We start from the raw sequence: 25,185 nt of genomic DNA, 5'->3' as shown, positions 1-25,185 counted from the left end.
GTTCTCTTGTTGTGAGGTACATAAGGTAAGATGATTGTTGTGCTGTCCTTTTAAAGGTGTGAGAGTAATATAGCTTAGCACAAAGACCAGACAGACAGACAGACAGACAGACAGACAGACAGAATCTGGCCTGCTGTTGTCAACAAAATCCGCCTGCCAGCACCCCAAAAACTCACAAAGTAATATGTATCTTATTAATTTATTTGTACAAAGTGTACAAAAATTCCCAATTCTCCATTTTAAAAAGGGGTTTTGTGCCCAGCTAGCTACACCTAGTAGGACCAGTCGTTTCCTGGCAACCACTGGTGACTCCAGGAAAGTTACTAGTCCCTGCCAGGAAATAGTCCAGTTCATAAAACTATGTAAAAATGACAACTGTTATTTAAACAGAGCAAATGAGGTACTTGTTAGTGGGTTTTAGCTGTGCTGAGGGGCGGTGGATTTTGTGCCTTTTGGAAACTCAGGTTCGCTGTGTTTCCTCCTTTAACAAAGCTGACCCACGACAGTACCAACTGTTTAAAGTCCCTCTCCAGTTACAGAGTTAACCCCTAAAATCTCATCTCTGTGTATCAGTTAAATATTAATAAGTTGTTTCCATAAAATTTCTTTTTGCCTTAAAATTACTTTGATGTAACTATACTCTCCAAAGGTACTGCAGTATTTTGACCAGCATCGTCACATTCTGGATCATTTCACAAACTATGCTTGTTTGAAAGCACAAAACCTCAATTAAAATGATGTAAACCATATATAAACCAATAGTCCCTTGCTTCCTAATAAGATTAAAACATTGGTTTCTTTTATTTCCTGTCTGTAGAGACATATTTGTGTCTCTGTGTGGGAGTATTTCCCCTGTAGTCCAAGCAACGAAATGCTTCCAAGTTTTATTTTTGTAAAAAGAAAAAAATCTGGTGAATTTTTAGGGGCTGGACTATAAATGTGAATAGCGGCAATGTTGTCAGCAAATACGCATGCATCAACCTCTGAATGCATGAACCCAGTTTAATAAATCCCCAACATTATACTAACTGTTGTTATTACAGACCATCGACTGTGGACAAACATCTAAAGAGTGATTTCAATTTGGCCCAGACGAGGTAGAGAACACTGTTATACACTCTTTTCTAAATTATCTTTAATAACCTTGTGTGCTCAGTTCTTCTCACTTTGTAAGACAGTTTGACAAGAAAGACCAACCACATACTCCCCTGCCACATGTCCCAGCCAACCACAACCCACAGGCAGGAAAACAAAATAAGAATACCAGCATTACCACAGTTTTCCAAATCCGGGTGGGGGAGAAGAGGAAGAGGCAAGCCAAACTTAACAGAGACATGAACTCACAAACCACAGCGAGGGAGAGCTTTGAGGCAAAGACAGCAAGACAACGTGGTGCCAAGAGAAACGCAATATCAAAACAAAAAGATTAGGGACTCCAACTGGGTCTCAATCATTTATTAGGTTCAAGAAAAAAAAAATGTTACAGTTTATACATAAACAACTAATCTCACTTGAAGGTGGAATTCAATTTGATATATTAGTAAAAACCAGTGATAAGATAAAGAGAGAAAGGAATAGCAAGCTTTACTGGAGGTGATATAAGAAGCTAAAGAAAAGAAGCCTTCTTCATGACATAGGGATGTGCACCTCCCATAAGCCATCACTTAGCTAGTGTTCCCAACATGGGGCAGTTTCATCGACACATCATTAATACCGACATGGTGGTGAAATTGATCAAATAAAGAAAAAAACAAACAAAAAAAAAAACGACAAAGGGGTAACTTTTCATCGAGATAGTGTCCTATCAAAGCATCTACGCAGAGATGTTTGTCGCAAATGCAGAATGGTTGCCGATCTCTCGCAAAATGAAGCGTTACCATTGAAAGGACAATAAACAGTTTGTGCAACAGCCTGTTTTGGTCTCCCAGGTGTGTGCATACAGACTGGTTACATTTTCATACAATGACGGATACAAGAGGGCGGAGCAGACAGTGGAGGTGACGGGAGAAAGAGGGGGAAAAAAATAACACAAGGAGCAAACACCAGGGCCAGAACAGAGTGGTATGTTGGAGAGACAGTGTACAAACACTAACCATCAGACTGAAGGGGGGGTTGCTTGTTTCATATTTGGACTTGATATTTGTACGAGGGGTGGGAGGGGGGATGCAGGGCAGTAAACCCGTCACCTGCACCCACTCCAAACAGTTGGAGCCACATATAGGATAGGGGGTTTAGGGGTGCGTGAGGACCAGTAACATCCTCTTTTACCGGTATCCAGGGCCTGGCTGAGTGTAGCCCTGGCCGTAAGGGGGGCGGTTGCGGGCATACGGGTTAGCAGCTCCGGGTGGAGGGGTGACAGTGCTGCCTGGCGGCGGGGTATATCCTGGGCGGGGCTGGTACCCTGAGGCGGGCTGGGAGCTGGGCGGCATGCTGTAGTTAGCAGGCTGGGAGGCCTGGGAGGTATAGTTTTGGGCAGGGAAGGCTCCTGGTGGATACTGCTGGGCTCCCTGAGATGGATGGGGCTGCTGCTGCCCACCCTGGAAGCCTGGAGCTGGGGCCTGCCCAGGGGCCGGAGCCTGGGAGGAGGGAGGAGCGTAGTTCTGAAACTGCTGCTGTTGCGGCGGCTGTGGAGGGCCGGGCTGAGGAGCTCCAGGCTGGGGACTGTATCCTGCTGAGAGAGGAAGGGAGTCTCGTCAATTCACTCTAGAGATGAAACACATCCATGTCATAACACACCAGCTACCTGTTCTTTCTTTTTTATCAGTTTTATTCTTACCAGGGTATTGCATACCGTACTGCTGCTGCGGTGGGGCGCCTGGCTGCTGAGGCGGGTATCCACCTGGAGCCTGGTACTGCTGGTACACCTGACCTGGAGAGGGAGGGACAAACCTCATCAGTACACAACAGTTAGATACTAACACCAATATGAGCCACTACTCACTACATCCATCCTCATTTACACTTAGGAGTATCGTGTATAGAGAGAAATTCCAGATGCAGTTTAACAGCGTCTTGATTTTTCAGGGCTACAAACAAATCGAGGTCTGTCCTCCTTCAGGACTGACAGGAACTTGCGCATTGAAGCTGTTTGGCTAACAACTATTTAGAACAGAATTGTTTTATACTGTCATTGCAACCTTTGCAACAAAATTAGGCAGTAATCCTCTCCATTGCATTCCAGTGTATTTTCTTTAAGTCCAGTAAAAAAATATGCAAACAAAAATATAGTAAATAATATGCACTAGTGTAACCTGTGAAAACAATGATATAGCTTATTGTTGTAAGGATAGCTGATTTTGTGGATTAGGAACACTACAAAAACAGAGTAACTCAGTTTGCACATCTGGATACTGCACTTTGCTGAACATTTACGAAGCTGTAATTTCTTAAGTGGAGCAAAATGTACATATGAGGCGCAGTTGTATGTAAACAAACGTACAGGTTCAGTATATAAATACAAGGGGCGCTGCAGAGACTGAGAAGGTGCAAAAAATGTCGATATTTCCAGAATTGCCAATCAACACTCAGATCCAAACAGTTAGCGCCAGTTCTTAATTAACACTAGCATATACATAAATCATATAGCAATACACATGAATATTATTCACTACAGGCGAGACAAACGTTTTATTGTCTTCTCTGGCTCTCTCTCCCGCTGCTCCCTCGCCCTTACAGATTATTCAGGAGTTACACTGATCAAGATCAGACAATCCCCACAACATCTGGAGCATCTTTTCGACAGCTAATTTCAGCGTAATCGTGTAACTTTAACCGCCGTTATCAGCAGGCTACCTCCGCAGGCCTCTCACTGACGTAGTCGCGTTTGAGAGGAATAAAGATGATCGATGCGCCTCAGAGAGGTGGAAGCGTTTATTTACACATTTTCAACATCTTGAAAGTCTCTTGTTTGCATTTAAACTTGGCTTTTTTGAGATCCAATAGCGTCTAATACTCCCCAGACACACGTGAGACTAAGTGTAAATGGGGTGCCAGTATCGTCATGGAAACACCTGTGCATCTGGGTAGAATAACTGCTTTGAATGATAACAGCTGCAGCCTCTTTAATATAACTGTTTGTAGGTAATCTCTTTGGCGCATTACAGTAAGGTTTGGCTTTGGGCGACACGGCAGCATGCGGATGCCTGAGCAGACATAAACATGCTATAGGCATGCAGACAAAAGTAATATTCCTGCATCACAACAAGGATGTCGTGCACCACCAGACATGTCTGTGTTTGCAGACGGTGACTTCCTGCAGCACTTTGAATAACTTTGACTTTACCAGGCCACGCTGCCTACGTGCACAGATGGAGAACAGTCCCCACCGTGTTCACAAGTCCAGTCATCTCAGCTATGTGCTCTAAATGGTAATTCTTAAAGAATTTCCAAAAAAACATGGAGCATCATGTTCATCACTTTTAGGGTAGTATGACCAGTAAACAGGAATAAATCTTCAACAGTGCCAACATTGCACATCTTTGTCTGCCTTAAAAATGTAGAAAGTTTGTTGTTTTCCTCAAGAAATCTTCCATTAAAAGTATTCAGCAAGACTTGGCAAAACTATAGTTCCCCCTAACAAGGCCTAAATCTCACCCTTAAATCTCCTGCATGGCATAATAATTGGGCTGACAACACATGCAAAGCACAAAGAGAGAAGGCGTAATGAAAGAGGGCTGCATCAGGGATTGCTGGTTTTCAAAGCGCTGGGAAAAACTTGTGCTGACTTTTGGGAGAGCTGATATTATAGTTTTCGAGAATTTAGGACAAAGCAAAATTTTAAAGGAGACTCTTATCAAACTATTCTGTATGTGTCGACCTCAACGCGCTCCATGTAGCTACATGTTATTGAAAATCTCCAATTCTTCATAATTCAACACACTACAAACACTATTACAGTTCTCAAGGAAATGCTGGAACATAGATTTACTGTATAGTCTCAGCTGCTCGGGCCCAGTGTCCTGGCAGACAAAAACTTCTCACAGTGTCTGCACAGGTCTGGGAGACACTTGACAACTACATACTCATCTAGGAACAGTGCACCTCCTCGGTGTCTTTTTATAAACGCTCAAGTGATGTGGCAACCATCTGGTATCTCCCTTAACATGAACATTATGGCCTTTATTGTTTGAGGAGGCATGTGTGTGAAATTGGCGTCTTCTCCTGTTCTCCGTGTCTGTAATCCATCATGAGTGTTATGTAAGAGAGATGGAAGGTTGCGTGGCTGTTAGACCTCTTTAGCCCTGGGGTTCATTTCACTGCAGTGTAAGCCAAGAGGTCAGTCATCAGGGACAAAGATATGACTGAAGACAGCGAGCAGGTAGCTTTTCACTGGAATAAGAAAGCATTTGGCTGCAGTCCTGCTGACCTCTCCGCATGCCTTAAGAAGGAGTCATGAGAACAACGTTCTAATTTTAAATAAACATTTTCACCGAACACATGTCTGCCCATCTGATATGGAGCTCCGTGCAACTGTCTGAGCTGCTGTTACTACGCATGTGTGTACGGTTTCTTTCTTTCATGCACAGATGTACATTTATTGCCAAGGGTCCATCAGCATCAGGCAACACGGGGAAATCTTTACCATCTGCTTATGGATCTTGTTAGCAGCATTCTTACGGTAACAGGTAACCTACTCTTACATTAAAAGTGTGCTTAAGGCTACCTTTTAAAGGCCACACATGCTCAGTTGGCGTCTAATCTCACCTTCTATATATTTTCATGCCAAGACTGGCTGTTCTGATTTGCCTTAATGCTGTCATACTAGCATTCTGCAACCAGAGATGAGAATAATCTGAGGTCAGAGAGTGAGGAAAGGGTCGACTGGGAGAGGAGACGGCACAGGATCCAGTTTACTGTATTTGTGTGCCAACCATCTGCAGCCTTGGACGTAAGAAAAGAAACAAGGAAACTCTAAGGAACGGATAAGAAGCCTGTTTGTTGCCATCTTGGAGATGAATCTAAGAATCTGCGACAAGACTGCAGGATGGTATCTCACACAGTGTGTGTAACAGTGATTCTTTACTCTGTGGGGAAATGATCTGTTTCTTGTCTCCTGCACAGAGAGGCCAAAGTGCAGCTGGGTACAGAAGAAAAACCTCATGAACTTAGGCACAGTTACTGTCAACTAAATCAAAGTCCTGCACACCGCTAACTACCTGCATACAGTACATGACCTAGACATGTTTAGAAGGTTTTTATATGAGGTACCTCCAGAGCCACATCAGATATACCCAGCAGCAACACCATCAGTTTTGTTCAAAGTTTGTTGTTGGAAGCAAGAATTAACTAAATGATAATTAGCATGATTTATTCTATAAAATCATTATTTACATTATTACAATACAGTTCTACTAAAACTTTTTTTACACAACACAGTGATCCTAGGATTGACAGTGTTGTTGCCTTGTCTCTCTTTTTTTTCCGCAAGTTTAGTGAAGTCTGTTTTTTACCGTCCTTCAGGAGTGGCACAAGGTAAACGTTTCACTTTTTTGTCTGTGGACGTCACTGTAGCCTGTTTTGGGTATATAATACAAGGTGATGTATTACTAAATTTTTATTAAATTTGTGTCTGACAAGCTGAAATAACAGCCACCGCTACTTCATCTTCATCATGTCCATGCTATCTGAATATGCAATTGAGCTAAATATCAACAATCTTTCTTGACAATCACAACTTCTCTGCCTGTTTGCTAACTAGTTCTGACACGCTATCCTATCACAGACCTTGCTTTGGCCAGAGGTGTGTCCAGTACATTTGGTTAATCAGATCTGTCAGTAGGTTCATAACACTGTTGGTTATTTTGTAATACTACTATGCTTCAGACTAGCAGATACGGTATGTGCCTGCAACCATCAACAGAAATACAGTATCATGTTGATACAGCAACTTGGAACCATTACTAAGCAGTAAAATCTACACAAAAAACCTGCCCTCTCATTCCGTGCAGCACGCTAAGCTAGGCTGCCAATTTGGGTACTCATGCACAGCTTGAACTGATTGTCCAAAGACCTCCACGATGGCATCCCTACGTCACCACATCAAGTTCTCGAAAACAAGGCAGAGTCTGTAAGAACAAGTTACTTAACTGACTAGAGAAAACAACATGAATGGCTTTCCTGTTTAGTTTGTGAGCAACATGGTGTATCGCTTCATAACCCAGTGAGTGAATAAAACCTCCTCCTGGACCAACTAAACATTTACTAAGCCCTGTTGATAGGTCTGCCACAACCAGGCCAAACCACAAACCACCAGTTAAATGGAAATAGTCATACAACATGTGGGCTGCTCCTCGGTGCTGCAGGTGTGCTCAGGAGTCAGCGGTGCGACTGCTCAGAGAGCAAATTACAGCTCTCACAGGGTGCAACATGAAGCGTATTTCTTTGCTCCAGTGGCCTCTGCATCAATCTGGGCCAAACCACAAGTTAAAAACAATCCAACACGCTCACAGCGATGTGGGAAACAACACAAAATGCTTCACCTCTGTGGCTGAACCTGTGTGGACACTGTCTGGGATCGTTTTTCCAACATACTGCCTCATCTTTTGTTCATTTATCTTCATCTAAGACCTTTGGTTTGGAATCGAACATGTGGATGTTAAAGAATGTACACGAGGGAGAGCTGCGATAAAGCTTCTGAGTGAGATAAATGTTAATTCCGTGGACGGCCTTGTTTACGCTGTGTTTAAGATTACACCATGGTGCAACTCAAGGATCATTTCTCTTTCAAAGAAGCCTGCTGCGTTACCGAGAGACTGGATCTGATTGCCAAAAAAGGAAACGAGCTCACACTACAAACTGTGAATTTGGAGATGGAAAACATATGTCAATGTAAATCAAAATGAAGACACGGTACATTTCATCGGTGCAATACCCTCAATTTGTTCTTTTAATTTGAATTACTTGCGGCATAATTTTCTCAGTTTCTCTCCATTTGTTCTGTTAAGATCTGAGCTGTTTTCTTCTACTCCATTAACATCCACCTAATCTAATATATTACAGATCGCTGGCAGGATGAAAGGAGGAAGAAAAGTCAGCTGAGCGATAAAAGCAAATAATGAAATTAAATCGACAAGACACGACGGTAACAGAGCAGGGGTTGGTGGAATATTCCTACTTTAGAGGCTTTTGTGTTGCTTAATTACACGAGTGATTGGTTCAGGAGCAGGACTGTGGTGACCGAGGCAGCGGCTGCATGGGTGTTTTCTCCGTTCCCTGTTTTTACTGATAAGAGTAGGCTAAATAACACAAACATCTTCACTGTAAATATCAACACTGAAGGAAAAACAACCCTACAGACAACATCCTCCAATATGAGAATCAAAGTTTATCACTCCTGAAACAACAAATTACGAGACAGTAGGATTGTTAGGTGTGTTATCTTAAATCTCATTTGTTTTTTTTAATCAAAGTGTGCCTAATAAGGTGGCAGTTGTGTGGTTTTCCAGGAATTTTATCTTTTATTCTTACAATGTGATATCTAATGTAGAATGGTGCGATACAAATAAACTTTCATTTACTTTAATTTTTCATACAAACAATCTTGGATCAGCTTTCAAACTGGCCGACTCACCAGAGTGTGACATTTTAGTAAAGCTGCTTTGGTGGCAACGATGGAAAAACATCCCATTTAAAAGCGTAGCTGTAAAATGTGTAATTGTTTAACCACCACACTGCAGGATCTCTGACTCCCTGCGCTTATTAGGACACGATGCCAGCGTGCTTACTTTCTTAGACAGACACTCTTTAGTACAGTGGATGTGTGTGTCTCACCATCCATGCCGGCTGGGGGTCCCTGCTGTACTGCAGCATAGGGAGCCTGTGGCTGGGGGGGCACTCCTGGCTGAGGTGCTGCAGATGAGGAGGAAGCAATGCTGTCAGGGGTTCCTGAACGCTCCTCTGGTGCGACCGCTGGGGGAGCTGCTCAGATGGAAACAGACGTTCAGGGGTCGCATAAATACTTTACAGCCACACGATGACATGAAAGGAACACTCCATCTTATGCGGTTGTATAATGTGCACTACCTGGAGCCTGGTCCTCGCTCAGGCCGAAAGCGGAGATGACATTCTTGCTGACCTCGTCCTGGTTTTTTAATGGGTCGAAGGCAGACATGCTGGCTGCACTGACTGGAGTAGCATGTTTCACTGTGGGGTCTGCTGCCACAACTTTGCCTTCACGTCCATCCACTGATTCTAGGAAACACAGCGAGAAAAAAATAAAAAGTTACAGCAAAGGTAAAGCGAACATGTGGCGATAATGCAACGCATGCATGCAACATTTTGAGTCAATTATAAACAGGCTTGTTATTACACCACGAACACAAACATGTCATATAAGAGGGATGACGGTTTGAGTGTTCCTCACAAAGTTCACCGTTTAAAAATGAACACTGCCAAACCCTCATAAAAGACCTTGATTATTCTCTCGCATTTGACTCAAAAATCAAATCCACCTGTTGTCTCAGCATGGTGCTTGACTGCAAACTAAAGATCGCGTCCTTGTTTCCAGGAAAACTGCATATGAGAACGTATTTGTTCAGGAGAGATGAGAAATAAAAAGTTGCCTAAAGCTAAAAGAGAGAATGTGGCACAAAAAAAAAAAACTGTTTTAATGCAGCAACCTACGACTATGCTAAAATATGACTTCACATGTTCCTCATATAAATGCTTTGGTCTCAGCTATGATTATTAGGGAAAGGCCTGTTTTTGCTTGACATGCGCAAACGTGAGGGAGAGTGACCGCAATCATACTGGACTGAACCAGTATGTATGCAGTATGCAACAAATTCAGTGTGTAATTGCAGACAAATACTCTTTTAAAAAATGTATTAAATTATTCCACCAGTTACTGAGTCTTGTAAACTGTCTCAGTCTGGTGCCAGTCTTTGTGGGATGCTGCTCTTACAATTCTGGCAATGAGACTGTGGAATACTGTGATTTGTTAAGGAGGTCACGTTATCCACATCAGTGAGAATAAGAGACAAAACATACACGGTTTGAGATTTAAAAAACAACATGGCACACAAAAACAAAACAGGAGACATCACATCAAGAATCACTGTTGATACACTGATGTGAATAAAGAGGTGGCAACTAATTTTCAAATTGCATATTTGTGCACAATTATCCAAAGTGTTTTACATGCCAAGGCAGAAATAAAGAATGCTTACGTTGAACTATTTAAATACCAGTAGGGAAAGACTGCAACTGACTTGTGAAATAACAAAGTATAAATGCACTGAAACCCAAAGAAATGGATTTTTGAGGTCTCTATAGAGCTGCAAGATCTTGACCTTGCTCTGTGAAGTGGCCTGAAATGACATGTTATGATCTAACACTATATGAATAACATACTCAATTGAATACTGAAATTGATATTTGAGTGCCGAATGTCTTTCACTTCAAACACATAAACATCACAAGAAATCCTTATATTATTACAGCATGTTATAAAAAGACACAGATTTGGCACATTTTACTGTGGAAAGCCTGTCAGTGGAAAACAACTATGCAACAGTGTAAGGTTGAGTTTCTGTAATGCAATTTCATGCTTCATACCTGACAACATCTGCAATGAGCTAATATCAGCTGCTCTAATTCATGCTTACCACTATCCGGTGCTGTAGCAGCCAGACCAGGCTCTGTGGGGGGCTCCAGGCTATCAAGGAGGTTGTTGACTTTATTCCTGAGCTCAATGAGCTCCCTGCGCAGATATTTCACCTGACTGGATTCCAAAGGCCGCGGCTGACCATTCACTGCAGATAATAAAATGAGAAGAGGGATCCCCAAGTGAGCAAATCAAACAAATCCTTCATTTTTATTTGGGGAACGGGTCCAGCAAAGTCAAACACTTCTCCATCTCAGCATGGCGTACTCTGGTTGTGTGTTCATTTTAGGACAGGTGTTGGACAGAACGACACTCTTGTGCGCTTTTACAGAATACAGCAATCCCCTAGTAGCTCACACCCTTATTACAGGGACAATTTAGCACACTGCTGAGTCTATATCTCATTAATTACAATCATTTCCCATTTGCCGTCTTAAGCTTGAACTGCTTGTTGACACAGATTATGATCTAGATGTGAGTCACAGCCACTGACTCTGGAATATCTTGTTTAGACTGTGCAGGAACGTGTCAACAGCCCGGCAGATGGAAAAACAAACCTTAATGTGGCAGGAATACCAAGAAGCGTAGGCTCACACCCCCAAAAACACTTGAGTGCCTACAGACTGATTAAAAATAAAAGTGTTAAACGGGCTAATAGCTAACAATACACTGTTATGTGATCTTCATATTGCAGCAAAATGTTGGGGCTTCTATGCAAACATTCAAAATCATTGGACTGGAAATATATCACTAATAAATAATGACTGACAGTCAAAATGTTCAGCAGATTATCAGATCAATACAACACTCCATATTAATGTAACATCAGCATAATGTAAAATAAACACAGTGGATGCCTGAATTTTGCGCTTCGATGGTTTGGAAAAGTTAGTAGCGCTACACTAAATAGGTGCATGTTATGAATGATGATCTGTCTCAATTCTGTTGGCTCCACACTGTAAATACCTGGGATTACAGGGATCATCTATCACACGGTTGATTCCACAGAGCCATTCAGAGCAGCAGCCAGATCAACAGAAACTGTGAGCTCCATCACCATCACCACACCCTGCCAGCTAAGCATTTAACTAATAGTGGAGTTGGCAACACTAGAAGAAAGGGCACTGGTTTGTTGCACCTACTTATTGACATGACACAGAACCCTGTTAACGTGCAGGAAACACAGGACACAGTTCTGCACAATCTTCAACCCTATGTGACCTGCATCACATGGGCACCTCGAACTATTTCCAACGCTTTTCTTCCTGCTGCAAATTGACTGAGGATCGAAATTTCCACTGCAAAAGAATAAATGTGAGACTGGAGATCGCGCTACATTCCTTTCTCACACAAGTTTCTCTGTCTGAGTGGATAATGCTGAACAGAGACGCATGGGGTCATGAGGCACTGCGCTGAGACGCAGGCCGCCATGAGATTCCAGCTACTCTCTCTGCCTTTAAGTCTTCACACATGTTGGAGAGTGTAATTTCCACGTGAGGTCATGACATGTGATGATGAGCCAGCACTCAGTTTTGATTTGTAGGAAGTAAAATGTATTTTTTTTTTTAGAAAGAAAGAAAGAAAGAAAGAAAAAATAAACGGCTAATAATAGCAGTGGCAGGACGACAGGGTAACTGAGAGCAGAGCAAAGGGAACAACATCATGTTGTTATTACAGATTCAAAAGTACAGTGAGTGTGTGTTTATTTTCAGGCAGGAAAGAGAAGGCTCTAAAACAAAATTTAGAATATGCAATAGGAAAACGACTATGTTCATATAGTCTTATAGTATTTTAACAGATTCAGATTGTACAGAACACGTGGCCTCATGCAACTGAATGAAAAACAAAAACCCAGGCAGCATATCTGATCAATACAGTTCAATTATTGATGAGCAATATGCCTCGACATTAATACTGCATGTAGGTGCTTTTCTTTTTTGTCCATATTTGTCTAAGTTTAAAACTTTGATACATAAACCATTTTTGATTAAACACACAAATTACTAATAGCATATGTTTTTTTAAATGGAACATATTGTGATGTCTGTGAAAACAAAGTTATAAACATAGTAATAGTAAAATCCAAAGAGAAAACATTCTATACTCTTAAAGCTAATCTGTATGACACAGTAATGTACTCTGTGCAATTAGTCCTGAAATTGCAACACAACTTTATTTCTACTGACAGCAACCAAGCCCCAACTGACATGTTTAGGGTGAGGCCTATTGGCTGTCTGGCATGAGTAATTACTTCTTCTGTGGGCTAAACCTGAAGTCATGCAGCTACTGAACCAGTGAGTAACTGTGGACTTATGTGGGGTGGCACATATTTAAAATTCAGATTAGCAACCAGTATAACTGGCACAGTGTGATTTTATGAAGACGTCCTTCTACTATCTATCACACTGTTTGTTTGGTGAAGCAGTGCTAGGAGACGCACTGAAATTCCACCCCAAGTTAGTGCAAAAGGAGTGCACACAACTTTTATTTGGACAGTGAACAGCTGAGATTTGTTGAGTGAAACATAAGCTGGACTGCCCTCCAGTGACTGCCTGCTGTAACAGCTGAAACTAAACACACGTACTGCTTGTATGCTTATGGAAGGACAACAGAAAGGAAAAGGCTTTAATGTCTTACCAAACAAAGTCAGTTTGAGTATTCTACTGCACTGGATGGCGAAGGAGAGGTCAGAGCTGTCGAAGATGGTGATGAGGTCATCATCTATAAACCGGGAAAAGAGAGACTAGAGGTGTAATTGTTCAGTAAATTATGACTTCCCAAGAAGCATATGTTGAGATTACAACCATTAACTGCACACTAGACCTTGGGAAACTTCTTAATATTCACAGCTGAGAGCAACTAACACAGAGGGAATCCGAGCCACTGCCTGTGTCCTGACTCACCTTCATCCTTGTATTTGATGGTAACCTCGTCGTTACTCTGCAGCTTGCCCCTGAAGACACGTTGCATCATCAGCACCAGCTCATCATAGGTAATGTCCTCGTTATGGATAGGGATGCGTCTGATGTCGTCGCCCAACTGGGCTTTGATGATCAGCTTCCCGCTCAGGTCCAGCTGGCCGTTCATGGTGCCGTCCGACCTCTTCTGCTCCCACCACTTAACGGATGCAGAGGAGATGTAGTTATAGTTATAGAGCCAAGAAAACAACATGCCTGCTGTCACAGTTTTTCTCTCTTTCTAAATGTCAATTTGAAACCTATTCTGTAAGTAAAACAAACAAAATACCTTTAAAAAAAAAAAGTACAGTAATATGCACTTATTTAGGCAGGCAGGACTGTACAAAACAGAGTGTGGGTAATGACACAATTTAGAGGTCACAAATAACTTCAATCTTTTCTAAATTATTAGGTTATTGAAAATGTCCTTGTCTTCACAGCATAAGCCACTCTAGGGATTGAATAAGAATTTGTGGAGGAAACTGAATAAGTAGCAGTAATATGAAAAATAGTGACATGACAGTCATCATGATATGTACTTTTGAACTGAATTTTGAGCACCACCAGAGTACACTGTTTGCCAGCTGAGGAATGTATTAGTCCAACTCCTGTAAATTCAGCGAAACTCTATTTTCAGAAACAAGGTAAATTCAGGTAAAGCTTGGACGCTTGGTCAAGTCTGATGTGTGGAAGTACTTTGGCCCGTTATGTAACACAACATAATGCAAGGCAACTGACAAAACTTCTTGCATTGTTTGTAAAAAAAAAAACACTCTACATGTTGTAGCATCAGCCGCACCACTAGACTACTAGTTAAAATAATGACATATACTGTACTTGATGCTAAAAGTTCACAGTTGTTTCCAATTACATGTAGATCCATCTTAGAGAGTAAAACACATGATACATCAAATTGTTTTATAAGGATAGCTAAATGAGGACTCTGATAAGATACTGTGCATGTAAGTAGGTTAACAGGTCAGGGGAAATGACTGCTGGGAGACTTATTTCTGATTAAAATGTGTTTGTTAGATGAACAAGAATGATGAGATTATGCTGAAATTAGCTGCTCCTCTTTGCTGTAACTGTGTTGCCTTGATTATAGAAATCCTGACAACGACAAAGAGGAAAGACTTTCTCTTAACTTTAATGATTTAATCAAACAGTCTCCCTTGGTAACAATATCAGACAGTTTGATTTAACTGTAGAGTCTAAGGGTCAAACATCACCTGGTGAAGTGGCAGGGTGTGTGGTGCCCTATTACCGACCTCGTTATAGACTTTGACCCAAAAAAATCACCCATATTGATAAGAGAAAGCTTTCAGCTGTATTCAGTGATTCTTATGAGCTCATATGATGTAATTATCAATCAGAATATGACCATTTGCGCGCTGGATAAACAAAATCTCATTGATTTTGTTTACAATCCCAGACCTGCATTGACACTGCAGCATTACATACATATAAACATGGTAGTCTGTGATCAGTGCTCGTGTGTATCCCCAGCTGGATTAACTATGACGCTACCTGCTGATGTTGTAAGCTGGACGTTACTCTACTGTGAATTTAATTCCAGAAATGCTACGGCTTTGACTGTCCTAGCCAGATGAATAATTGGCTGGATGCTAGGGATTGTGTGGTAGCTAACGTTTAGCATGCAGTGATGTTGAATAGCGACGACAAGCAAACTGATTTCCACTGAGATTAGCTGCACGAAATTAATCTCTGGGGCATCGAAATCAGACATTTGAAACGCCACTAAAGGGTGACTTAGCTGGCGCTGATTGTGAGAGACACTCAATCGCAGAGTCATCTGTCAGTGGCCCATTAACAGCAATTCACTCTGACTGCTAACGTTTGTTAGGCCGTTTCAATACTGTTATGTCAATGGCGACATTATAGACAGCACGAGCTAAGTAAAAATCAACGATATTTTCAATTTTCTATTGTACAGCTGAGACAGTTGCAGTAAGATAGCCTGGTTTCGTTTTACTTTAAACTGAAACGTCGGCTAAAATGGATTCATGTACAACTTGTGATAGCTACTTTTAATGGACACTCAGAGCTACCTAAAGTGGCGTAATCTTAACTTATTGTAGTCTCGACCTCGCCTTTTTTACAAGTTTTTCGCAAATTAGTGCATGTTTTGGTCAGTAAGTTCCTACGAATCAGTCTCGACACCTGTTTGGGCGAGCTAGCATAGCATTAGCTCCCTGCGTAGCCAGCTAGCGCTAACTACATAGCATGCTAACTAGCAGCATATCAGTCAGACAGTGGTAGCACACAAACTGCTGTATGGTCAAAGGTAACTCGTAATACAACTGGACAACAAATCTGAGAGCGTCTATTACCTGAATCAGACGACTTGACCACGCTGTATTTCACAGGTTTCCCCAAACCGTGAAAGTGTAATGTGTTAACTAGCCTAGCTAGAGCCGGGCAGCAGCATCAGGAAGTGCCCTCCAGACTGTCAACGTCAACCAGTACGTGGCATTCACGACGCGCAGGCGCAGAAGTGGAGCAAAGTGACTCCGTAATTGTAGATCAACCTTAACATTTTAACAAGCTGAAGAGCATTCGTTATATTTTATTCTTGATATAGCTCATATAATTAAGCTGTACTTCTGGAACTGAATGAAAGTACAAATAATAATGATAATAATTATTATGATTCTAATAATTATAATATTAATGATAACAACAACAGTGGAGGCAGATATCAACACCTTTCTTTAATTGCTTAACTGCATTTACAAAAAAATATTATGAGAGGTAGACTTAATGAAGGAGACAGCATCAGCACATCTGTAGCAAAAGCAAATCTACTTCCTTTAAAACATACAAGAACAAATTTCTAAGCAAAATATGTTTGTTGGAACAGTTCATGCCTTCACCTCTTGATCTATTCTGTTTAAATTATGGAAACATTTTGAAAGAGATTACAGCCTTATCTTGTAGTGTATTAAAAAGCAAATTCAACATAGCCAGGCTTTCTTTGTGTAAGTTGGTATAACAAAACTTAATATCCCACTCTGAGATGATGAATATCACTATAGTGGTATCAATTTTCTTCGTTAAGTCTGGATTTTATTTCATCTGGCTCAGTGCACATTCCCATAAAATGGGGTGTTTGTGTCATTTGACTCTTTTTCTACACATAATGTACATATGATGTGCAAATTAGGATTAAGCATCACCAACTGAATGCATTTAGGTTCCTGCAGTATCTCAATGCAGTTTTGCCTGCATGGCCTCTTTAGTGCCATTACCAGTGTCATAAAGGTTTACCTGCAAGAGGTGTACATATATAACATATTTCCTCAGCTGAGAATCTGCATCACCTATAAAGAATATGGTCAGGAAAAGACTTAGTGAAAGGGTGATGCTTCTTACAACTAATTTAAACACCAAACTCTGGCCATAACCTTCTCCACAGCAGGTAGGCTGTGCAGCATCAGTTACCATAGTATACTATCCAGGTTAAAGGAGAGCCACCTTTATGACACTGAAAACACTGGTTTAAGGCAAAACATATCTTGCTAACCCATCTTGCTTCATAGTACAGTCATCTGACTGTGTCTTCTAAACAACAATTATGGTCTTCTTTAAATAAATAATCGTGATCCAGGAATCTAGGATAATGCATAAATTGACATCACATTGTAGTTTACCTTTCAGTGTTAGAGAACACCGGTTTCTAATGCATGACGTTACATAATAATGATGGCTGAATAAGTTGACATAAATAATACTCATACCTCATGTATAAATTAAAATAAAAACACAGTTTTGCCCAATCAAAGCTTTCTTTACTCTATTATTTCTTCTTCTTCTCCTGAGTGGCATTGAACCACGAGTCTAATAGTTTCTTCATGTAATATAACTGCCAGGCGTGCACTTGAACAGCAACCACCATGATGAGGTACATTACAGTCACTGCAGAGAAGCCAAAAATGAAGCGATAGGCTTTTCCATGGCGGTAAAGCTGTTGTGCTACAGGAAACATCTCCATACCACCATAAATAAGAGGTGCCACAGAGAACAGCCCTCCACTAATCATGGATATGACCAGGTAGCTGATATTGTTCTTTGGTAGTGACAGGCTGCTGCAGAGCAGAGGGAGGAGGCTGAGCAGGTAGGGGTACTCCCACTGGTACGGCATGGACACTGTGTCATGTGACACCAGGTTGAAGTGGCTGACAGCCATCTGTGCAGCCACCAGCAGCCAGATCAGAAGGTGGACCAAGTTCAACTTCCGCACCTCAGACTTCAGGGAAGCACTGCAAAATGGAAAGCAGAGATTTAGAGACAACATTCAAATTTAATGACCCATATCAGACATAGATACAACAGTAACTTGCCTCATCTGGTAATGTGGGACCACCCTCTCTTTGTGTTTGAAGTCACTGCCATTAGTACCAGCAGCTCGAGGGCCAACGCGAGATGTCATGTTGAGATAAACCTGCTGACATACAAAACAAGTGAGTTGATACAAGTAGGGCTGCAACTAACACTTATTTTCATCACTAATTCATCAATGTTGAACAACAAAATGTTGGAAAACCATGACAACATGCCAATTAGAATTTCCTAACATAGTAACATCTTCAGATTTTACATGAATAATCAAAACTCAAACGACATGAAAGAAAATTCAAAGTAGTGCCACAACTATTAAACTAATCACCAACTAATCTGAAAATCAATCAAGTGATTTCAGTAACATTTTAGAAGAAATAAAATAACATTTTTAAAAATTTTTTTAGATTATGATTCCAGCTACTTAAATTTGAACATTCTTTTGTTTCTTTACTCCTCTATGAGACTGAATCGAATCCTTTTGGGTTGTGGACATAACTAATTATTTGAGGACATCATCTTGGGCTTTGGGAAACAGAGATTGACATTTTTATTGTTTTCTGACATTTTAAAGACTGAACAACTAATTGATCAACCAAGATAGTAATCGACAGATTAATCGATAACAGAAATATTCATTAGTTGCTGATTTAAAGACAGTTAAAGTAAGAGCTGTGGAGGAACAAAGCAAATGTAGGCTGGAATTATGTCATGTTTGCACATTTGGCATGAAAATGGGTAAAACAATTAATTACTTATCAAAATAAGTACCGATTATTTTTCCCCTAAAAGAAAAACGAACTAATTGGCCCACCTTTTGTCCCAGTTTTGTCACATTTAACATCTGTAATCTGCTCATATCCCAATATGAGACTAAGGACCAATGGGGCAGGTGTAACATAAGGACACCGAGAGAAGAGAGGAAATAAAGTAGGTAAATATTGACAAAGAGTCCGCCATTATAAGAGAAACCGTTGTCTTATTCTCATACCATGATGCAAGCAGCTATTTAAACAGAAAATGACTAATTTTAGGCGGATTATTTGGGCTGTTGTACTGATTGAAAGAAGGCTAGCGCGTTAGCTGTCGTCGCTAGCAAGCCTCATTCAGCATTATATTTGAAAACACAGTATACATCTGTATATCTCTACTATATGTTTGGTTGCCGTCGTTTAATCTTCAGCAGTGACAACAAACTGTGACACTAAATCGAAATCACCTTACCGACACTGTTTATTTCCTCACGTCTGGTCGAGTCGTTGTTTAAATTTCTATCAACAGCAGATGTGATGAATGAGCATCTCAAACAGCTCTGCGCATGCGTACAGTCCAACAAAAGCCCCTCCCACCGCAGCATCAGCATCTGTCCTCACAACACACCCAGCTCATCTCTGAGGACAGCATCATTTCCTGAATGGATCATCCTGTCAGAGGCGATGTATTGTATGATTTTAACATTACTGTGTTTGCATTGAGGCTACTGAGCATGCACGAACTTGCTATGGGATCGTACAGGGCAGAAATAACCTGCTGAGCCCCCGTTAACCCTCTTTTTCCTTTCTATGAGCAGTGGTTACAGTTATATTTGATTTGTCTATCACAGTATTTTTTGATGTAAATAAATTCCTTTATTTAGGAATATACTTACAAGACAAGCCTCTTCCAAATAAGACCTCAAGACAAATACTAACATTAAGACCTGTCATTAAAGGGCATTTTCTAGGGTGGCAACTCCAGTGACATTAAGTTTGAAGTCAGACTAATAATATATATACACCACAGTAACAGTGTTCATTACCATGTTGGTTAATACTGTGCTTCAGTTGTGAATTTTTGCCACACAACTTCAACTAAAATAGCATAAACCAGTTGACACACAAGCCTGGAGCTCTGTGATTCTGAGCTGCTGTCTTAAATTTTATACCATGAGCTACGAATAAGAAGACTTTTTTGTACAATATAAATCCAATTATTTGTGGTCCTTCAAAAATCCAAAGCATCTCCCACACTGCCTGTCTCAGTCTGTCTCAGTGCTGAAACCTGATTTGAGGAAAATAAGACTATTTCAAGCTTTTGAAATTACTTACTAACCTATCAATGATGGCATATTTATCATGATTACCTCCACGACAAGGATAAAACTAACCAACTGTGCATGTGTTCTATGACATATTTTAGCCTAAATGTGGCCCAACCAATTAATGCAGTTATCATAGAGAGGATGCTTTGAACATCAGCCTCTGACATGTTAAAAATATTATTAGTATTGAGCTGTCTTGCACAGGGAAATGTTATCAAGGTCAATTTTAGGTGAGCATATTGTACTTTACTAAAAATGTGACCAAGAAATGTATCATCCAGTGAGCTTGGTAACATCTTCTTATATCTGCTGAACCTCCACAGTGAATTTCATCAGGCAGTTTTGTGTTAGTGGGTTTGATTTGCTTTCTGTAAAATTCAAGATGATGTCAATGACAATTTTTTTTTAATTAAACAATTTTTATTTAGAAAAAACATCACAGACAATAATAACACACTTGAAACATTAATACACAGATTATTTGGTTACAATGACAATATCAGCACCATGGTTACTTGTCCTTAAAGGTTTTTATGACCTCTTCATTGCGTGTAGGTGATCAGCATTAAAAATAATAAATTACTGACAGAATTGTTGTTGAACTGCTGCAACATTCAGTACCTGGTTCCAGTCCATTAACTGTAATACAGCACAATGTACTAAATAAAGCACATCAGGGACACGTTGAAACTTGATTTGGTTGTCTCACTTCGAAACAGATCCCACTGTTAAAGATTTCCACTTAAAAATGGAAAATTACAATTTGTTTTCCATATATGACATCCTCTTATAAATAGGCTGCCATTACAGCTAAAATGGAGTATGTAGATGTGATTTTAATTTGTAATCATCTCTTACAAAACAGTTACAGAATTTTAAATTAAAGGAGTAAAGAAAAAGGATAACAGGTAAAAATTTATTTCTACAATGATTTTGAGTTGAAATGAAAGTAGTCGAATGCAGAGTCATTGTTTAAAAAGAGAGATTTGCCTTCTAATTGCAGTAAATACTCCTTAATTCCTGTGGAGTATTATTTTGTACTATTATACAAGCGTGTGTTCACATGCAAGGTGCATGTCACATGCAAGGTGCGTGTCACCTGTGTCTGTATAATTTAATGTATTGTGTTGAGTGGTTTTCATAACTCAGAGCATGCGTGAGTGTGTTATGTTGAATTGTCTGTTTTTGAACATATGGTTTCTTTACAGCATTACACCCACAAACCTATCTGCAAACATTAAAACATATAATTATTGTCACATTCTTACTCTTTCAGTCTCACTTGAGAGCAGTTGTCAGTCAGCATCATACTTGCTGATGTTCTTGATAGTTACATTTTGACCACCTACGTTTTGCATTCTTCTACAGGAGAGTACATTTCCATTAAATATCAACAAAAGGTGTCCATGATATACGCAACTCCTTCACACAATTCTTTATTTTAGAACCTTTCATCTTGTATACGTAACTGAAAGCCATTTTGTTCACTCTTACACAGCATTTTGCAGATTTTATTTATTTATTTATTTTTTGAAAATCTACTGGGCAGCTTTAGATATTGGTCCATTGGAAATTAAATTTAGAAAAATCTTTTTGCCAAAACTCAGACTGAAACTTTTACAGACTACTCAACCAAACATATGTTTACCTTTAAAAACACCAAACATGTACAAACTGCTGTAATGCAAACCTTGCACCAACCTGCATTGTCATTCTCTCTTGTTGTTATCATTTAAGAAACAAAAACTGTTTCCATTCAAAGGTATGCATGCAAAAATATACATTTCCTATCAAGATCAATAGTTACTGTCTTCATGTTTTCTACCATCTTTCACATTATTTACCACATGGGGTAGCTGCCAATTTTGAAGACATTCAGAGACTAAATTTGACACTGCTGCAATAGTGTAATTAGCATTGTACGAAATGTTTTATCCTCTTTTGCATACATTTGTTCCCTTCATCTGTTTTCACCTAATAAGAAATTGCTCTCTTAATAGCTTCTAGTATTTTTGTGTATGAAAATACATCTGGAGCCATCTGAGGTGTTCTTTGTATGCTTCCTGGGCATTTCTTTATATTTTCCAATCTGTAAAAAAAAAAAAGCTTTACTCTCCCAATTTAAACGACACTATGGCTTTACAGTATAAAAGCTGCAGTACATACAGGCCATCAGATTTCATGTTTTCCTTGAAATATTTTACTTTGTCTTCTCATCTTTGTTGATGAGATCAACGGTTTGTTGACTTTACATTAAAAGACTGTTAAGTCTAAGGTAATTTATGATCATGTTTTATTTGATAAAAAAATAAGCTCTCACTGAAGCCTCTCTTTCCCTGCAGTTTGTGGTTTTACATCGGATATAACAAGAACCCAGAAAAGGAGGAATGCACATACTGCCCAGCATAAAGTCCTGAGGCCTGATCTGAGGGCAGCTGAACATACACAGTGTCCCCAGGTTGTAGAGGCAATACTGCACTCCCTGATGCTTGGTCTAGGAAACCCTTTTTGTATTCATCATATGTATACATTACCGGCTCATTGTTTCTCATCAAAGCCACCCACACATTAGCTCCTTTGCAATGAACGTGGTAGGCAAAGTAATAAATGCCAGGCATGTCACAAGTGAAAATTCCTGTCTCAGGGTTGTAGTTTTGTCGACCATTGTACAAGAGCTTGTCAAAGACGACTGGAGTGCCCACAGGTGGAAAGGGAGTTGTTGCTACTGCTGTGAATGCTGGCATTTCAAGCCCACTGGGACCCATTACTTCTGCTCCATTGCCTCCATACTTGCCCTTCTTGCCATAACTTCCAGCCTTAACACCATCCAACCCTGGGCCCATCTCAGAAAGCACTCCTGCCATTTCAGGAGATAGACCAGGTGCGCCAGGTTGGCCTGGTGGTCCAGGTGGACCAGGCCGACCTGGTTGTCCTGTAGGTCCTGCTGGGCCCTCTTTTCCTGGGGGTCCTATGGGACCAGGTAGTCCTGGACTCCCCTCAGCTACAATACCTGGTGGGCCAGGAAGGCCACTATCTCCTTTTGGCCCAGGAAGACCAGAAGGACCAATTGGTCCCGCTGCACCATCCATTCCTGGGATTCCTTTAGGACCTTGAGGTCCCACTTCACCAGGTAATCCACTTTGTCCTTTTGGACCAGGAAGTCCTGGAGAACCAGGGGTACCAGGTAGACCTTTATGCCCATCGTTCCCTTTGCCACCACTTGGGCCTGGTGGACCTCTTGGTCCTGGCTCTCCAACATCTCCTGGCAGACCATCCTTGCCGGGCATTCCTGGAGGACCAGGTTCACCCTGAGTTCCATCAAGCCCTTTCGGTCCTCCTTCTCCACATTCTCCTTTAGGACCAGGTGCACCTATACCTCCAGGGGGTCCCATAGGGCCTGGAGGACCTGGTTGACCATTATTTCCAGGGGGTCCAAGCATACCTGGTAGTCCTCCATGCCCCTTATCTCCTTTAGGTCCTGGAGATCCAGGTGGTCCACCCAAACCTTTATCACCCTTTGGTCCAGGAAGTCCTGGTTTACCAAATCCAGGCAGTCCTGGCTTTCCTGGCAAACCTGGTGGTCCTGGATGACCTTTTGCACCTGGCATGCCTGGCTGTCCTGGCAGGCCATTTTGACCTGGCTTTCCTTGACCAGGTAGACCTGGTGGGCCAGGCTGTCCTCCTTCACCAGGTGGTCCAGCCGTTCCTGGCTCTCCCGGATGTCCTTTCTCTCCTGGTGGTCCTTGTGGACCAGGTGCCCCATTCAATCCAGGTTTTCCAAAACCAGGCAGCCCTCTTGGCCCAGCAGGTCCAGGGGGCCCAGGGAGCCCTTTGTGTCCAGGTTGTCCTGGTTGCCCCATCCCTTTGTCTCCTTTGGGCCCTGGTAATCCTGGTAGTCCTGGCAGACCTTTGTGACCCGGCTCTCCTTTGGGCCCTGGTTGGCCTGGCAATCCCTGGACTCCTGGTTTACCTATTCCTGGAAGCCCAGGTGGTCCTGGGGGACCTTGAGGCCCTGGCTGCCCAGCTGGCCCTTCTTCACCCCTGGGGCCCATTTCTCCTTGAGGCCCAGCCTCACCATTTCCTCCTGGTTTGCCTGGCAGTCCTGGTAAACCTGGCTTTCCCACTCCAGGCATTCCTGGTGGGCCAGGAGGTCCAGGTCGTCCGGCTGGTCCTGGCTGTCCATTCCCTGGTGGCCCTGGAGGTCCTTGAGGTCCCTCTGGTCCAGGTGGTCCAGCTGGGCCTTGCTCTCCTTGGGGAATTCCCTCAGCACCACTCGGGACCGTCTGACCTGAGAGGAATTAGATGAATATTAAAGCAGAAATCATAAATAATAGAAATAAAAAAAATACATGGATGGACATTTTGTTATGAAGTTGCAAACTGGGAAAGCACAGACAACTGAGGTGTAGTTGGGTATAAAAACACTTGAACAAACCACTTCGTATATTCTATTAAACAAAAGAACGCATTTTAGCACTTGTCATGTTTATGCAGGTAATGTCACATTTTCTCGATCTGAATATATGGGTTCTTGATGATTATTGGCTTTTGTCTGTTAACATGCTGACTTTCTCACCCTTTTCTTGGCCGCCATTGTAGTTGCCACCCTTGCGAGGATTTTCTTTGCCCTTGTGCATTGGCATCTGGGGGATTTCCTTCCTGTAGTGGGGATACTGCATGTAGGGCATCTCTTTGCCAAGATACTGCTGCTGAGGAAAGCCTTCTTTGCCCATGCCCATGTGTTGGATGTGCTGCATTGGCTGGTATTGCTGAGGGTGCTGTTTGTGTCCGTAGTATGCTCCGCCACTCACACACGTAAGGACTGCAAGCTGAAGCAGTGTCAGGAAGAGGGAGGTAGGGAAGGGAGGCATGGCCGAGGCCTGTATGGAGGATAGAGAAAACAAGACATAAGGTAAAGCTGCAGGTGTTTTTGCATCTTGTCTGATGGTATGCTAGCAGTTCTTGCAATATCATGAATAGCTTGAAGTGCCTGAAGTACACAACTATATTTGCAAAGTTGCAGGCTGTAAGAGGCTGCACATGGTTGTCCTCTGCTGGGTATACATGGGAATTACACAATGGACTTGTGAGCAACAATTTCAGTCAGCTGCACTTAGGCTGTGTCATGTAGCATTGTTATAGGCAGACACAAATCTGCCAGCTTTTATTTCTTTTTGTTACTGAAA

At 41.4% G+C, this 25,185-nt stretch overlaps 3 protein-coding genes across 6 annotated transcripts; all 3 read right to left on the bottom strand.

Annotated features, from left to right (window-relative positions):
• Window positions 1–1,439: 1,439 nt before the first annotated feature.
• On the bottom strand, window positions 1,440–16,028 carry tfg (trafficking from ER to golgi regulator). 4 transcript variants are annotated; one of them, XM_008301359.1, is made up of 8 exons: window positions 15,912–16,028; window positions 13,507–13,720; window positions 13,241–13,324; window positions 10,605–10,751; window positions 9,022–9,189; window positions 8,770–8,916; window positions 2,777–2,869; window positions 1,440–2,671 (listed from the first exon to the last, which is right to left on the bottom strand). In XM_008301359.1, the coding sequence occupies exons 2-8, from the start codon at window positions 13,688–13,690 to the stop codon at window positions 2,265–2,267; spliced, it is 1,230 nt and encodes a 409-aa protein (XP_008299581.1). In that variant the 5' UTR covers window positions 13,691–13,720; window positions 15,912–16,028; the 3' UTR covers window positions 1,440–2,264. The 4 variants fall into 4 exon arrangements, with proteins under 4 accessions (XP_008299581.1, XP_008299582.1, XP_008299584.1 ...); XM_008301360.1 differs by having other exon boundaries at window positions 1,440–2,668; XM_008301362.1 differs by having other exon boundaries at window positions 2,792–2,869.
• A 1,349-nt stretch (window positions 16,029–17,377) lies between these two features.
• Window positions 17,378–19,214, bottom strand: LOC103371888 (protein jagunal homolog 1-A-like). Its single transcript, XM_008301358.1, has 3 exons — window positions 19,144–19,214; window positions 17,922–18,025; window positions 17,378–17,840 (listed from the first exon to the last, which is right to left on the bottom strand). The coding sequence occupies exons 2-3, from the start codon at window positions 18,008–18,010 to the stop codon at window positions 17,378–17,380; spliced, it is 552 nt and encodes a 183-aa protein (XP_008299580.1). The 5' UTR covers window positions 18,011–18,025; window positions 19,144–19,214.
• A 3,136-nt stretch (window positions 19,215–22,350) lies between these two features.
• Window positions 22,351–24,870, bottom strand: col8a1a (collagen, type VIII, alpha 1a). Its single transcript, XM_008301357.1, has 2 exons — window positions 24,576–24,870; window positions 22,351–24,287 (listed from the first exon to the last, which is right to left on the bottom strand). The coding sequence occupies exons 1-2, from the start codon at window positions 24,868–24,870 to the stop codon at window positions 22,351–22,353; spliced, it is 2,232 nt and encodes a 743-aa protein (XP_008299579.1).
• Between the last annotated feature and the right edge of the window lie 315 nt (window positions 24,871–25,185).

This window comes from Stegastes partitus, unplaced genomic scaffold, assembly GCF_000690725.1.
Source record: "Stegastes partitus isolate 25-593 unplaced genomic scaffold, Stegastes_partitus-1.0.2 Scaffold1666, whole genome shotgun sequence".
Classification (NCBI taxonomy): Eukaryota; Metazoa; Chordata; class Actinopteri; family Pomacentridae; genus Stegastes; species Stegastes partitus.
Note: the sequence above shows the minus strand (reverse complement) of the source record. Positions and strands in the feature narration are given on the sequence as shown.